The sequence below is a fragment of the Citrus clementina genome, unplaced genomic scaffold (genome assembly GCF_000493195.1).
Source record: "Citrus clementina cultivar Clemenules unplaced genomic scaffold, Citrus_clementina_v1.0 scaffold_1, whole genome shotgun sequence".
In the NCBI taxonomy this organism is placed as follows: Eukaryota; Viridiplantae; Streptophyta; class Magnoliopsida; order Sapindales; family Rutaceae; genus Citrus; species Citrus x clementina.
The window spans coordinates 24,417,455-24,433,909 of NW_006263303.1; the positions used below are offsets into that span (position 1 = coordinate 24,417,455).

A 16,455-nucleotide genomic window follows, 5' to 3' on the forward strand; every position below is an offset into this window, starting at 1 on the left:
TATTTAAAACCTTTCGCACTCCTCTTGACTTCAAACTCACTCTATCTTTTATTATCCTGGGTTTTCTAAGTGCTGCAGATAATCTCATGTATGCATACGCCTATGCCTATCTTCCGGCATCAACTGCTGCTCTTTTGGCATCATCATCGCTAGTTTTTTCCACCCTATTTGGTTATAGCGATAATAACAGCTGTTATGACTGTAATTGCACTGGATTTAGATTCTGTTAGATACGGCAACATTACTGTCGGACAATACATCATGGGTTTTGTTTGGGATATCCTAGGATCTACACTATGATCTCATCTTTGCCCTTTTTGAACTAGTTTTCGTGAAATTAGTAGGCAGAATGTCACTTTTGCCCCGATGGCTGGGTATTTTGTGATGGAACCCTGCGTGATTGTGGCTGCCACGCTGATGGCTGTTGGTGTGGTAGGTGCGTGATGGTGGCTGTGAAATGAAGGGGAGAGAAACAAAGAAATAGAAGGAGAAAGGGGCTGTGAGACGAAGGGAAAGAGAAAGCAATTTGGGGCTGTTGTTGATTTTGCCTCAACAAAGCTGGAACGAAGGGGAAATGGGCTGTGAGACGAAGACATAGAGAAACCTATTCAGCTTTAACAATTTTTCCAAAACGACGTCGTTTAGCTTGAATGAGAGGGGAAAAAAAAGATTGAAACGACGTCGTTCCTTTATTGCTTTCGGGGTTTGATTCGGAGTAAATAACATAAATCTATAACTAAAACCAAACGGGGCCTTAAGGTATAACGAAAAGAATGATAGTTTTTTTTTATTTTAAATTGTAGAGCGGAGGAAAAGTTAGAAAAAATTTTAAAATAGAGCTTAAAAGTCTTAAAATTTAAAATTAGAAAAACTTCAGGATTTATGCACTGTAAAATTCCGAGAAAAAAAACTACTATTGAGAAAATGGGCGACTGACTGGAGGAGCATTTTGTAATTTGCTGGACCATCAAGGGAAGCTGACGGCCCAGGCCACCACAAAACCAGCAGAGCGGAACCTGCAGTAGGTGAAAGGACTGACCGTGAGAACCGTGAGTGAGAGGCAGGTGTGGAAATGTCAAGTAACAGCAACAGAATAGAGACATACGAGGACTTTGTGAAAGTTCACGGTGTACTGTTGGCAGCTTCGGGGCTACCGCAGTCGCTGCACCGCCAGCTCTTCCAAAAGCTCACCACTGAAACTTTCGATGCCGGCTCTTACTTTAAAATCGAGGTTTGCGAGGACGGTCGCCAGAGAAGGCTCGTGCTGGACTCTCAATCCATGCCTAAAGAATCAAACGTTTTCCTCGTCGACCATGCCTGGACTTTCCGTCTCTCTGATGCTTTTAGTCAGGTCCTTGCCATGCTTTCTCCAGAACGCTAATGTTATTCTTGTATTTGCATTTTCAAAAGAGTGAAAAAAAATGAATGAAAATGAATTTGGACTGCTTTATGAGGAGAATTGATAGCTATAGATAAAAATGAATTTGAAAATAGCGTTAATTTTGAGTTGTGTTTTGCATTCTTAAGAGAACTGAGTGATGATGGAACATGGTTCGGAGTTTTGATACAAGGACGTGTACTGACAGTTGGCAATTTCTGAGTGATTGCAGCTACAGGAGGTGCCAGGGCTGGCTCAGAGAATGGCTTCTTTGATGTGTGTAGATACTGATCTTGATACAGATATTGAAGAAGTGGACGCTGTAAAGGGAGTTTTGCATGAGAATGGCACCAAATCAAATGTTGAGGACATACTGGAGAGTGAGATTCATAATGCAACCGAAAAGGGTGATGGCACTGTTAAGTGGTTGGAGCTTGAGGATGCTGACATTGGTGATGATATGCTTCTGTCTCTCAATTTGTCTAGTAAATTTCCGGTTCGTTACTTTAGTTAATCTTATATGTATATTTTTGTAATATAGCATGAGGCATGTTTTTCTGTTGACACCAATTATTTGGTTATCCATATTGATGTTTTTTACCTGTAGTTTAGGTCTTGGACTGGTGTTTTAATCATTGTTTATCCTGTAATGCTCTCTATTCTTCATGCTCCTTGTTGCATTAGGATTTACAAGCACTTAGCCTCTGTGGAAACAAGCTTGAGACAGTGGAAATTATCGTACAGGAAGTCACCAAATTAAAAAATCTAAGGGCTTTGTGGCTGAATAATAATCCAGTTCTGAAAAAATGGTACGACAGATGATAAATGAATGATTGCTATGATCGTTTAAAGTTAATGCTAGTGGTTTTCTGTCAGGTGGTGACTGAATTACCTTTTTTCTCAGTGATCATTGCATGGAAGATGCAATTTTACAAGGATGTCCTAAACTGGAAATCTACAACTCAAATTTCACCATTAATTTTGGTGAGTGGGCTTTGGGATTTTGTGGAGAAGTTTATGACAAGGATAATCCAAGTAGTCTTTGTCTGAGAGACCGTCCCTTGCAAAGTGTGACCTCACTTGACCTTTCAAATAGATGTATTCACAATCTGGTCAATAAGGTGTCAACATCTTCACTGTACTCTTTTTTTTCCCCCTTCTCTTCTTTTGTTAATTAGTTACTTTTCCCTCGTTAATTGTAATCCATACAAACTAAATATTTCCATATTCAGGAATCATTCTTTGTTAAGAAATTAAGGTCAAGAAATCTAGCACACTATGCACTTTGTTCAAAGTTTGTACTTGTTCTTTCAAGCAATTTGTCCTTTGAGGAGTTCATTTTTTATGATTCATTGTTTTTCTCCCTCCACACAGGCATTTTCACCTGCTGAGATGCCATCTCTTTCACATTTGAATATTCGGGGAAATCCACTAGAGCAGAATTCAGTTCGTGAACTGTTGGAAGTCTTGAAGGGATTTCCCTGCCTGCAATCTTTGGGGGTATTTTTCTTTCTAGAAATAGTACTTTAGTTTTCCAGCGGGACACTGATGAATGTAGAACAATTATTTGTAGGATATTTCAGATCTTCACCTTTTTTTGTAGGTCGATATACCTGGCCCTCTTGGAGAAAGTGCCATTGAGATCCTTGAATCTCTTCCCACTCTTTGTACATTGAATGGTGTCACTGCTTCTAAAATTTTGGAAGAGGGGAAACATGTGATTGATTCCATGCTTCAACCACGCCTTCCTGAATGGAGTGCTGATCAACCTCTTGCTGATCGTGTTCTTAGTGCAATGTGGTTGTATTTGATGACATATAGGCTTGCCAATGAGGAGAAGATAGATGAAACATCTGTATGGTATGTTCTTGTCTCTTGATCTTGCAGTTTGCTTCATATCTTTTATCTTAAATACTCTTCTTATTGGCTACAAACACATTTAGACTGGTGCTTTGCCTGGTATAATTTGATCTCATAAGTCAATTGGGAGGGAAAGGTTTTTGGAGAAAATATTTAAAACAGATTTGATTAGCTACAGCAAATTTGAGCTGTCCATCTTTTTTGTTTAATTGATGCTTGTAAATACGATGTTACTTTATCTATCAAGTTGGGAGGGAAATACTTCCAAGTAAGTACGTTGAAAATTTTCCTTTTGGCTAATGCCTTCTGAAGGTATGTGGGCAGTTGTGGGTGAAGTTGGTGGGATGAGGAGAAATACAAGTCCTCTAAATGCATCGAGGATAAGAACTCTTAGGTGAGGGGTGATGTTATTGACGGTAGAACATGCTTTTAGAGAGTTATAAAGTGGAGATCATATAAAAAGTAATAAGAATATATTCTTTAAAGAAGATCAAAACCCGTAGATTCTACTAAGATTGAAAAATCTGAATTTTAAGAAGTCTCAACAACCATGACATGCTAAAGATATGTCTGATGGAGCTTTTATTACGTATAAACTAATTCCTAGAAGGTGAGTTGCGAATTTAGTTGGCATACCAAAAGTATTATCAATAAACTGGTACTCTTGACTTTGATGATCTGTTATTCTTGGTAATTTCATAAAAGTTACTTGCATGAAAAGTGTTGTTAGTGATATCCTTGAACGTGATTGGATTGTTGGACTCATTCATGGCTTAAAGGTTGGGTTAAGGCTTTTCTGTTATCTTGGAAAGCATTTTGAGACTTAAGGCAGGGTTAAGGCTTCAGTCTTATGGGATTGCACAGTTATGGCTATATTTTGGGTCCTATGGATTGAAAGAAACTCAAGAATTTTTTAGAGCAAAATGATGGAGGATTACATGTATATTTGGGAGAGAGTTAAATTCTGGGCTTCTCTATGGGCTTGGATCTCTCTGGAGGTTAAAGATTTGTCTTTCTTTTTTCTTTTGATTAATTGGGAAGCAGCTATGGTGTAATTTCATTAGTTAGAACTTTTAATCTTTTAGGATTTACAGTTCTTGGGGTTGGGGTTTTTTGTCTTCTGTCTATATGCACATCTTTTCCCTCCTCTATGTACATTTCCTAGTCTAATATACTTATTTTGTTTCTCAGCCAAAAAAAAAAAAGCTATGTCTTTAGTGCAATTATGTCTCTAGCTGTTGGATTTGTGGCAAATATATAGAATAAAAATATACCATTCAGAGCTTCCGAGCTTCTTTATGAGTCAAAATTTAGTCTTTTATTTCTCATACACGCCCAACAACAATGAGTGTGTTAGCATCTCCCATTTTGATTACCATGTTGCATCATTCATTTTGTAGCAACAACGTAACATGGTACTGATATTATGGAAGTTGAGGTTATGCCTTATCAGTATATTAAAGAACTACCTGTCCTTTAATTTTATTTCGTTGGCCGTGTGGTCAGTCTCACAATTATCACTGTCTTTGACAACTGTAAATGAAAGTCATGGCATTTTTTTTCAAATGTTAGTATTACATAGTGATAATTAAACCCTTCCTCCAACTGAACTGGCTGACAACTACAATGAAAGCTATGACATGAATGATCATTTCTTTGGGGTTTTCTGCAGGTATGTTATGGATGAATTAGGTTCAGCTGTGCGGCATAGTGATGAGCCAAATTTCAGGGTAGCTCCTTTCCTCTTCATGCCGGAAGGGAAATTATCGTCAGCTGTGAGGTTCGATATTTACCTTTTAGCTGTAGCACATTTTTTAGTCTTTCATTGTGCCCTGTTTCTGTTGTTGACATTGATATCTAAAGTGTAGTTATAATAGAGTTCAGATATGTTCCTTTGGATTAGAACAATTATATAACTACTTTTTGCAAAAACATATTTTTTTTATGTTCTTATTTGTTAATATTTACTCATTGAAAAACATATTCCCTGTGCTCTTCCTATGAAACATAAATTACAATTCTTGTGAAAGCCATAACATGAATAAATTTTCTCTTTCAGCTTTTCTATATTATGGCCAATACAGAATGTTTACAAAAGTGATGAGTGCACTCGTGATTTCTTATATGGTATTGGGGAGGACAAACAACGATCTGCCAGACTTACAGCTTGGTTTCATACTCCACAGAGTTATTTTATCAATGTATTATCTCCTATTACTAGCCCTACAGATATTTCCTTCTTGAAATATATTTTACTTCTAGTTTGGTATTAATTTTCATTGAATCTTGCAGGAGTATGAGAAACACTGCCAGAAATTGCAGTTCAAAAGTTTGAGCTACACACCTACCAAGTCTTCTAACACTGAAAGTCTGCATCGTAGTGACGGATGTGCTTCACGTGTTTACACTGACATACCTTATGTGGAAGAATTTTTGACTCGTACTGAATTTGTAATCAGTAAGTATAGTGATTCATTGATTTAAGGGTTTCTATTTCCTGTTCGACTAGTTTAATGTTTCAGTTGCTAGATTTGTGATTATACTTGGGTTTACTTCTAGATTGACTTGTGCTTCTTGCTTAGATTTTACTTTCTGGTCGGGGATATGATTTGCTGGAAAAAGTTGTTGAGATTTTTTATCTTGATGTCATTAATTTTACACTATATACACCCTATGCCTTTGCACTTCTGATATTTCCTTTCTTCTTCCTCTTACAGCAACTGAGCCGAAGGATGCTGATATTATATGGACAAGTTTGCAGGTGGATGAGGACATGAAAAAGGCTACTGGAATAACAGATCAGCAATATGTAAACCAATTTCCTTTTGAGTCTTGCCTTGTAATGAAACATCATTTGGCAGAGACTGTTCAGAAGGTTAGAATAATGAACTAATTTATCATTTCACCAAGAGCATATTACAAGAACTGAACTGTTATCTGTTAAAAAGTTTAAAATAAGAACTTCTCTTGTCAATATTTATTATATATATCAATTTAGCAGAGTAACATGCTTAATATACCAAGACTGAGGGGGAAAAAAAAGACTTGCAATTGATTCTGCCAGATGTCATTAACTCTAATTTTCTCCTTCCAACAGGCACATGGTTCTCCTGAATGGTTGCAGCCTACTTACAATCTTGAAACGCATCTACCTCAACTTATTGGTGACTATTACGTACGGAAAAGAGATGGGCTTAATAATTTATGGATATTAAAACCTTGGAACATGGCAAGGACTATTGATACCTCTGTGACTGATGATTTATCTGCTGTTATCCGTCTCATGGAAACTGGTCCGAAAATATGCCAGAAATATATTGAGTTCCCTGCTTTGTTCCAAGGAAGGAAGTTTGATCTTCGTTACATAGTACTGGTTCGCAGTATGGACCCTTTAGAAATATTCCTTTCAGATGTTTTCTGGGTATGCTAATTCCTCTTTAAGATTCTATAAAATGATAGAATGATGTGATTACTATTTCCTTACTATTCTCATGTTCATAATTGAGGAATGCTTTCTGCTAATGTAGATGCTCATATTACTTTTTGTTTTTCCTTGCTATATTTTCAGGTTAGACTGGCAAACAATCCATATTCTTTAGACAAGCACAGTTTCTTTGAGTACGAGACACACTTTACAGTTATGGTATGTTTAAGCATCACTTTTATGCACAATGACTGTTTTTAATCTCTGGGCGGTTATGCATGTACAGTGGCCCTCTGTTTGATGAACTCTGATTTCGATGAAGAGAATCTGATATTTATTGGAAATTACTTGTTTTACCTGGATTATATTTCAACACTTCTAAGGAGCCTTTAAATTTAGTCCTTTCAAAAACTTCTTGTGGTTTTCAGAATTATGGTCGGAAATTCAATCACATGAACACACCGGATTTTGTGAGGGAGTTTGAAGTGGAACACCAAGGTATTAGGACTTTCCTAACTAGTGTAATACTGATTGCCAATCAATGTAGAAAGTTGGTGATCACAAAGTAATAGTATATTATTAACATACTTGAATTTATGTGCTATGTTGATATCTGCGTTTGTTTCAGTTAAATGGTTAGAAATTCATCAGAGAGTCAAAAATACTATCCGATCTGTCTTCGAGGCAGCTGCTGTTGCACATCCAGAGATGCACAGTTCAAAATCTAGGGCCATGTATGGTGTGGATATAATGCTTGATAGCTCTTTTCAGCCCAAGTTACTGGAGGTTTGTAACGTTAGCTAACATTTCCCTTTTTTGGCATAAATGATTGGAATGCAGTTTGAACTAAGACCTCTATTATCTAAATTTCGTAATTTTTGATTTACTGTGTTCGTTTGCCAAAAAATTAAGCAAACAAAAGATTCGTCTTTCCTCAATGAAAATAGTACGTATGTTGTGTTTCGTGTAGGTTACTTACTGTCCAGACTGTACAAGAGCGTGCAAGTATGATACAGAAGCTTTAGTCACAGGGGAAGTAGTCAAAGGTGCTGATTTCTTCAATTATGTCTTTGGTTGTCTCTTTCTAAACGAAACCGCACATGTAACCCCATTGTAATGCAGCTATATTAATTTGTACCAAGTGTCATGATAGATTGTCAGTGTGTCATTCTTCTCCTTAATTCCTTATCAAAATTTTGTCATGAAAAGATTTTCCCTGATGGATTACAGAGTTTGTCCACTGTGCAAGGTCTTACCATTTCCTTTCGAAGTGATCCTATACTCTGCTATAGTGGCAGAGTCCATAACTGAAGTTGCTAATTCGTCCATGTTTGTTGTTTGGTTTGCTGCCTAATATTAGTCGGGACTGGGATAATGTCGGACTTGGGTGTATGATTCCTGGCATTTTCAGATTTGAAGTTTATAAGCAAATCTTAGCCAATGAACTTATGAATCTTTACATCGGTTGCCCTGGCTGTAACTGGAATGTTGGGAAAATCTTTACCTGTAATTGAATTGACCCTTTTTTTTTTGGTGGGGGGGGATGATTGGGTTAATTTTTTAAGACACCTTATTATTATTTTGACAAAACCTCAATTGTTCCCAACTTTTTGCTGGGCATCTTCTGTCCGTTACTCGTCGCCATTAAATTTAGTTAGTTTAAACGAGTCCATTAAATTTAACGGCGGTGACGGTGGCTGATTTTTTGTTTTTCTAATAGTGGCTATGCAGCTCAGCTCTCATTAATGACATGAAGCATTGGTTGTGGGGCGATTTGTTATCAAAATGAAATTAGAGGGCGATTGAATCTTAACAATAAACGAACCTTAACCTTCATTTAATTAAAGAGGCGGAAAAACAAAAATTTGTCACCTGTTTACGAAAAGTATTTTAGTTAAATTTTAAATGAGAAAACAGCTGTCAACAAAGCACCAGTGGTCTGTCAACAAAGCACCAGTGGTCTAGTGGTAGAATAGTACCCTGCCACGGTACAGACCCGGGTTCGATTCCCGGCTGGTGCATTTCATTTTACCATTTTCATCTCCACTGCGGAAATCATGCTCTGTCGAGTTTGGGAAGAAAAAAGTAATGCTTCCAATCAAAGACTGAATCGGCCAAGAAAAATTTTCACCAAATCAGAAACGTTAAGCTGAAATTACTATAAATTTAATACCCATCAAAGAAAAAAGAAACTGTGTTTATGTACATTGAACCATATACCTAGGGCTGGTTGAAAAGTGTGTCTACTCCCATAATGGAGGGATGTCCAACCTACCTTTCTTCACAAGAATCACAACACATAAAAGAATGGCTTCACAGGAAAATTACAAAGTAAATATCAATCTACACATTTCTTTTGAAAAGGAACAATTACGCTGTGTCATGCTCATTTGATTCTGCTGGTCCATGTTGATTTCTTCTTGTCGAAATTTTCTTTTGCAATTCAATATTTGACATCCGCTCAACCTCCAATGCTCGCTCAAGCTTTTTAACAAGTTGTGCTTCAGTTAGAACAACAGATACAATTTTTACAGCAACGTAAATAAGCACCAGAGTGTGTGAATGTAGAATTAGATTTGTGTTTTTTTTTTTTGGGGGTGGGTGGGGTTTGCAAGCGGGGAGAGGGAAAAAAAGGAAAAAAAAAAAAAAAACATTCGCGGAGAGTAAACATAATCCATAAGATGGTTGGTACCTTTGCTGCTCGGGTACTCCATTCTCCTAAAATTGCTCTAAGCCTTTCATTCTCCTCCACATACTGTTTTAGTAGTTTTATTTGTTAAAAAAAAAAAAGTAAATACATGGATGTGACAATCCCATAACAAAAGTTCTTCAAGAGATACATTCATGGCATAAACCACATCATGAAATTTCCAAGTCTTACTACAACCAAACAAATACAATGCTAATTTTCTGCAAGAGTAAGACACCAGTTTCTGTCCTTCAGGAAATTGACAATTTCCTAGCATATTAGTAAAAGGGGGCAGTTTATATTCAGATTTAGCAGTTAACTGGCTTAGCTAAAGAGAAATATTAAGAGATTTACATTGAAAGACTACCCAATTATATTTAAACGTTGGCACTGAGATTTGTAAAGAAGGAAGGGTCCATGCAATGATTAACGATAAGTTGGTAGAGAGTTGCTTTTATCTTATCTCACAAGAACAAGATAGAAAAGACTATGTAGTATGTAGTATGTAGTTACCAAACAGAAAGGTTGATTAAACTTTTTTTGGCATTTAAATCTTCTATCCGGTGATCAAGTTTTTTACTTTTTAAATACTGCCCTCATGCTCTAGTACCCTCTCTCTTGGAAGTATTTCCATTTTAGTACAATAACACGTGACTAAGATTTCGTGAAAAAGTACATAATATCATAAATTGGCATATGTCACAGAAATATACTACTAGAAAATACCTGATTGTTGGTATTGCGAACTCGCAGGACCTCTGCTTCCCTCTCAGCTATCAAAGACCGAGCAAGCCTCAATTCAGATTGCAGTTGATTCATCTGCAACAGATATAATCTCAGCATCTATTAAAGTCTAATTCTCCAGAACAACTGTTGAGATTCAATCATTTCCTGGGAATATACTGATGGAGTGTATCACTAGTAATCACCATCAAAAGAATATCATAACCTGTTCAACATCTGTGTAACTTGGTCGGGAAGATATATGTCAGAAGCCCACTGGTTGACTTCATGAAAGTGAGAGTGCATGAAAATTCTCTGAACATTTGGACTCATCCGTATAAATTTTACTTTACCACACAGAAAAACTTTTGTGTTTCTACTTCCTTCCCAAAGACTTTCTCAAGTCTCCTTTATATTAGTGCAACACTGTGCTCGTATTGTGTCAAATGATTTTCGCTAGAAAATTTGATCACATCCAACAGATCCCCAGTGCTCGGCAATCTTACAGATATACTCACTAAGCCACTAATTATAAAGCATAAGCACTCAATATGCCTAAGCATAACCTAGAGAGAGCTGTGAACAAGGAGTATACGTGAAACCCAGAAAGAGCAGCCCGGAATTTTAAGGCATGTTTAAGAATGACCAGTATAAGACATTGCAAATGTTGATGGTCAGAAAAGCATCTCTTACATTGACAATGAACAACATAAACTTATATGCATTTCTATTCTGTTATTATAAGCCACTGGGCAGTCCCATGTAATATAGTATTAGTTAAGAATTACCTCTGCAGAAAGTGTCCGTAATTCTTGATCACGAGCTGCTAAAAGATGTGCGAGATCAACCTGAAAAAAGAGCAACCTGTAACCAACTTATTCTGATCATTTGATGCCTAATTATTCCACTATTATAAAACAAAAGCTGCATCGATTGAAGGCTCAATTCAAAATGATTTAATAAACAAGAGATAGTTGTCATCCATAGACTTCAGAACCAAGGAACAAAGCCACTTGTTTAAACGAATTTAAAAAAAAAAATATTTTGAGTTTAATATGATATATAAAGTAGCTGGCACTTTCATAAAATAAATCACCCTGGGGATGGCCATGGGCAAAAGCACATCCAGCACTTGACTCACATGGCAACATAATCATGAATCTATGGCATGGTAACCATCAATAAACTGGACAAAACAACAGTATGCATTGGAATATTTGTGTTAATAATATTCTTTCTCTCTCTCTCCCACTCTCAATCTCTATACCAGCCCAAACACATATGATCATGTGTTAGGTTGGATTGTGGAACCATAAAAAGTGAAAAAGAAAAAAAAATTCATACAAAATTTGTAAACACACTCAAAACATTGAACATGTACTAGACAAATGAAGGTGCCTTTCTCCTATACATCCATGAGTGTTTGGTACATACGACAAGTCCTCAAGTATTTGAATGCCAAACTTTTTAATAGGAACTCCACCAGCAAGTTTTCTTGCACATAAATTACCACAAATCTCTTTTTAACCTCAGGAAACTATAATTTTTGTCGTTGTAGCTAGGTTGGATAATAGATAGTTCCAAATTTCTATGACTCATAACAGTTTCATTTATTACAAACATATATAATTCCAGGGTGGCCTTTGTATCTTTGGCAGGCCAGAGGTATGACCCAGCCTTGGAAAAATGTGCCAAACCAGTCCCACATAATTTAACAAACAAGGCCTGCTTATGTACTTATCCTTATCACAGTCATGAAGATTGATGATGCTTGCCCATATGTCTAAATATGGTAAAGCAGACATTCAAATTACTTCCTGCTCTGCACTGTTTTGCAAATAAAACCATATTAATATAGTCTGAGTAAGTATTACCTGAGGTGTACTTCCATCATCAGACTGTTCATATTTGCTCAGGCATTCTTGCAACCTAAGAATCTGCAGCAAACATATGTTGTTTGGAATTTGATTATAACCAGAAAACATCATTATGGTTTTTACCAAGAGATGAACTACTTATGCAAATTATACCAGCTCATAACACATTGGAATTTGATAAGAAAACAAACTGGCTTTAGTGAAGATCCAATAACATTGGGGTTGTAAAAGCAGAATCATAAATCTTAATCACAGTATACCTCCTCGCTTAGAAAATGAAGGTTCTCACGTTGATACTGCAACAAAGCCATTTGCTCATCAGAGAGTCGACCACCATCATGATACCTGTTTGGACCAAAAAAATTGTCAATGGATCATTATGTATGCACTCCATAAAACTTGACTCATGATGCATATATTCAACTTCCACTATATGTATAGTTTGGTCACCCATATGCTGCATTTGATGGAAATCTGCTATATCATCAAAAAAATCTTACCAAGAGGAAAAAGATAATCCGGTGAAGCATATTTGTTAATGCATGATAATGTTGTTAGCATGAATCTCTTTCTCACGTCCCATAACGCTACAAAATTTAGTATGTTGGCTTTTAAAGTTTTTGATAGAATACCTTAAACCTTCCAAAGAACTTGATGGTTGAAGAGGAGAATAAAGTGACTTCATAACATCAGGCTGAGAATTCAATGAATTGTACTGATGTACATAACCTGCAAGCACCGGGAAGTATACAGAAAACATTAATGTTCTGAGAAATATAACCCCACCTTTAGAGGCCACTGCATATACTAGATTGTTAGTTATCAAACACGCCAGATAATTTAAAAACTAGATTCCCAAAACTGATGAATACCAAGGTTCTTGAAAGAAAATTAAGGAACATATAGTCAACAGGTCATGGAAGTTCGAAAATTGGTGTTAGCACGTCTATCCCAAGGAAACAATAACAAAATTTGCCACATATAAAGAAATTATACCGACTTAGATTAGATATGTGCTCCTGTCAGATTGGTAAAAGTACAAATCCAAGTCAAATGGAGTAACTAAATACACAGTCCTATATTATCTGGGAAAAAAAAATGGGAATCATTAATTATACACACCCACGATATATCGCATTTGGCTTTGATATGTTTGCTCAAGAACATCTCACATTGGAAATCCACCAACCAAGATGGAGGTTACAATTAAGAAGTGACAACAAGTATAAACTTTGTGATACCCATTTTTTTTTTTTTTAGACGTTCCAGTCTTGGCTTTGCAAATAATTTAGATGAGACTTTCTGAAAGGGATCAAAATCCTTTGAAATTTGAAAAATAACTATAAAATTTGCCTGCTGCTTTGGTCAATAATTTTTTTAGGTACAACGTAATCAATAAATACTCCAAGGAGTGATGGAGGTCATATGCAATTCAACAAATTTAGTAGGAAGGTCATTTTTCTAGTAATTTGTCTGGTAAAATATGAAAATTATAAGTAGCTTAGGCACCTAGAACAAAGCATCAAACCTCATATAAAATTAACAACTCAAATCATCAGCATGTACTGCAGCAACATAACTCTTTCAAACGCTCAAAATAATTAAAACTCACCGATATAGACACTCATAAAGGAAGCAGCACATATTGCTTCAATTAACATAATAATCCTGCAAATAAAATGCGTACACTAAGATCAAGTGGACCATAAATAGTTAGCAAAGCAACCATGGTATTCTAACATCTACCCAGGAAAAGGCAAGTCTAAAGCAGCATCTTCAATTTCACTCCCACCCAGCACAATTAATATACACAACAAAGACAAGATGTTGGTACGTCTGTGGTAATACTCTATTTTGTAGAATAAATATCTTTTAACATTGTCTAAACCAATTTGACCAAGTTGGAGAGAGGGTCTAAAATTGTACAACAACCATAATCCATCTTTAATAGAATTTGGAGGAAGCAGAAACAAATATAAACATCAAAGTATCCTTTATGATTTGATAAAAAGGTTGTTCAAACAAAACCATCAAATGCAAACCAGCACAAAATCAAGTGAAAAACATGCAGCCTGCAGCTTCCCTATATCAGCAAATTTTCCATTCCTCTACTTTATTATGTCTTAATAGTCTTTATGCATGAATATGTAACTCCAGAAATTAGATATAAATTATCTGTACATGTCAATCTACTTCCGATTATATGCACTAAGTTGTATTAACTTGACATTTAAAAAATAATAATAATAGTTATAAGATCACTGGTAGATTCCATAGCATATAGAGCCAACACATAGTTGCCTGATTACACTTTGCTTTTCCCCTTATTCATCACTGTCTGAAGACTTTCTTCTAGAGAAACACATAATCATTGTTTACTGATATGAAATAGCACAAGGCAACCTATTTATCAGCTTATGACTCGAATTTCATTCACGGAAGCACTTGTGAGAGCACCTTAGGAGAGTAGAGATTGAAAGAATACTGATGTGGGGTCTCCAAACGATGACAAGTAGCATTGCCGCAGTTCCTAACATGAAAGCAAACTTTTCAATATAACAACAATTCTAATGTTTTAAGATTTTCAAAAATAAACAACTGACATTTAAATACGTTCCCCCTCTGCCACATGGTGAATAAAATCCCTTCCTGCTGTTGCATGGTTGAATATGTGCAAGATAAACAGATTCCGATGGAGATGAAATAAGAATAGATTAATATGTACATACCATAGGCAGTAATGGCAAATGGTAGGCGAACAATATGCTTCAACTTCTGGCTGAAGCTATAATAACCCTGCCAAAATATCCATTTCAAAAGTTCCAAATGAAAAACTGCATGATTTGACAATTCAACGACATTAATAAAAATAACAACATCACTGGACCCTTTTAATCAGATTTCAGTGGCAAGTTCATAAATCCCTTTCCAAAGGACACTATCATCATAAATATAATCTATGCCCTCAGACCAAAAGGAATTGAATTTCAAGAAGAGCAAAAGTTGTTCTTTTAACAAATAGAGGTCTACATATCCTAGAGAAACCATTTTGTGTGAGACTCTGAAAGAACTCAATGACATAATAAACTTCTCCCTCAAGTATTTATGTCCGTTGCCTTTCAACAGTTTCAAAGAATGAGAGACAGATAAAGATAGAGATATATTCCAAATTTTACCTGCAAGCGTATTTTCTGGACTTGATACACAAAATACTGTTGAAATATGCCTGAAATAATGAAATTTGAATTTGACCAAAATCAAGTCACTAAAATATCAGCATGTTCCATACCAAGCAAAGATAAAAGGAATAAAAGCCTAGAAACGTAAGTTTCTTATGTGAAACTAAGCACATAGTACAATTGATCAACCAAAAAAAAATGGAAGAATATGCTATGCCTTAGGCATGTTGCACATATTTGCCGAGCAACAGCAATGGTTTGAATATGTCAAAAATCAATATAAAATCCTATTGCAGCGACGTTAAAGCTGATAACAGAACAACAGATCATTGACTTTTATAGTCTTTTTTCAAGTTCATAATATACTTCCCACATGTAAACATTTTACTCAGAACACTCATACAATCTGGTTCCATATTTGGACTACTGAACTTACAGATCATGAACAATCGCTCCTAGCATCACAAAAGGAACATTCTCCCTCCCTCTCCTCCTTTCTCTAAACACAATTGCAAATCAACAAGCACACACAAGGAGTCCCTAGTGTTGGAAAATTGTACCTCTATTTTGTAAGCAAAAACACATCTAAAATCATTATTAGAAGAATATTTCAACATGCAGATCCAATTACAGAAAGTGATAGAAGTAAACCTGTGAGTGCCAAAAGAATAACATCGCAACTGCAAAGCAATGGCGGGATCAAATAGTGAATAGGATGAAATATCCATGTAGTTCCTGCAGCCAAAATGGCATAACCTGCCTAAAATCAAATCAAAGACCGATCAGAGCTTGACTTAATAATAATAGTTTTGAGCAAACGAATTTTAAATCAACATGAAATTCGACTACTGACCAGTACGAAACAGTAAACAACACTACCAAAAATACTATGAGATTTTCGGTGACCTAGTAATGGAGCTTCATGCAGTATATCGAGGAACCTACGGAGTGACAAATTATGAAACGAAATAATTTCATTAGGAATTAACTAATTTAGAAGAATTATTCAACAAAATAAAACAGTGATCAAAATCAGGTGAAAAACGTGTTAGTGAATTGCATAATTTGAAAACATACATAGCGTTTTCTTCAGGAGATGCAGAGGTCGAAGAAGAAGCATGTCTCTCCGTCGACATCTTCCCCTTCCTGCAGCTTATAATTCTCGGGACAAATTTTAAATTCAGGATTTGGCAGTGAGATTGAAAACCGTTTATTTGCTGAGCTGCCAGAGCACCTCGTTTAACAGTTGACACTTGTAACTAAAAACATTTGATCATTTTTTTTATTAATTTATAAAACCGGCTTACTGGACCGAAAATTAGTTT

At 35.9% G+C, this 16,455-nt stretch overlaps 2 protein-coding genes and 1 non-coding gene across 10 annotated transcripts; 2 read left to right on the forward strand and 1 right to left on the reverse strand.

The window, feature by feature from the left end:
• Positions 1-883: 883 nt before the first annotated feature.
• On the forward strand, positions 884-8,176 carry LOC18054816 (tubulin--tyrosine ligase-like protein 12). Of its 2 annotated transcripts, XM_006452740.2 has the most exons (15): positions 884-1,351; positions 1,611-1,874; positions 2,063-2,187; positions 2,283-2,499; positions 2,753-2,878; positions 2,982-3,238; positions 4,911-5,018; positions 5,298-5,439; positions 5,531-5,696; positions 5,956-6,113; positions 6,336-6,659; positions 6,807-6,881; positions 7,091-7,160; positions 7,291-7,448; positions 7,633-8,176. In XM_006452740.2, the coding sequence occupies exons 1-15, from the start codon at positions 1,073-1,075 to the stop codon at positions 7,777-7,779; spliced, it is 2,616 nt and encodes an 871-aa protein (XP_006452803.1). In that variant the 5' UTR covers positions 884-1,072; the 3' UTR covers positions 7,780-8,176. The 2 variants fall into 2 exon arrangements, with proteins under 2 accessions (XP_006452803.1, XP_024034298.1); XM_024178530.1 differs by lacking the exon at positions 2,753-2,878.
• Positions 8,177-8,574: 398 nt separating this feature from the next.
• LOC18054817 lies at positions 8,575-16,375 on the reverse strand. 7 transcript variants are annotated; one of them, XR_002903975.1, is made up of 15 exons: positions 16,208-16,375; positions 15,984-16,071; positions 15,782-15,890; positions 15,128-15,177; positions 14,681-14,747; positions 14,409-14,481; positions 13,564-13,619; positions 12,584-12,680; positions 12,212-12,296; positions 11,949-12,011; positions 10,863-10,922; positions 10,078-10,170; positions 9,355-9,417; positions 8,883-9,163; positions 8,575-8,767 (listed from the first exon to the last, which is right to left on the reverse strand). XR_002903975.1 is itself a non-coding variant. In XM_024178199.1 (14 exons), the coding sequence occupies exons 3-14, from the start codon at positions 15,571-15,573 to the stop codon at positions 8,987-8,989; spliced, it is 891 nt and encodes a 296-aa protein (XP_024033967.1). In that variant the 5' UTR covers positions 15,574-15,692; positions 15,782-15,890; positions 16,208-16,375; the 3' UTR covers positions 8,801-8,986. The 7 variants fall into 7 exon arrangements, 6 of the variants coding, with proteins under 6 accessions (XP_024033967.1, XP_006452805.1, XP_024033964.1 ...); XM_024178199.1 differs by lacking the exons at positions 8,575-8,767; positions 15,984-16,071 and adding an exon at positions 15,567-15,692 and having other exon boundaries at positions 8,801-9,163; XM_006452742.2 differs by lacking the exon at positions 8,575-8,767 and having other exon boundaries at positions 8,801-9,146.
• Positions 8,613-8,683, forward strand: TRNAG-GCC. The gene has a single exon. It is a non-coding gene; the product is annotated as a tRNA-Gly (tRNA).
• Positions 16,376-16,455: the final 80 nt, after the last annotated feature.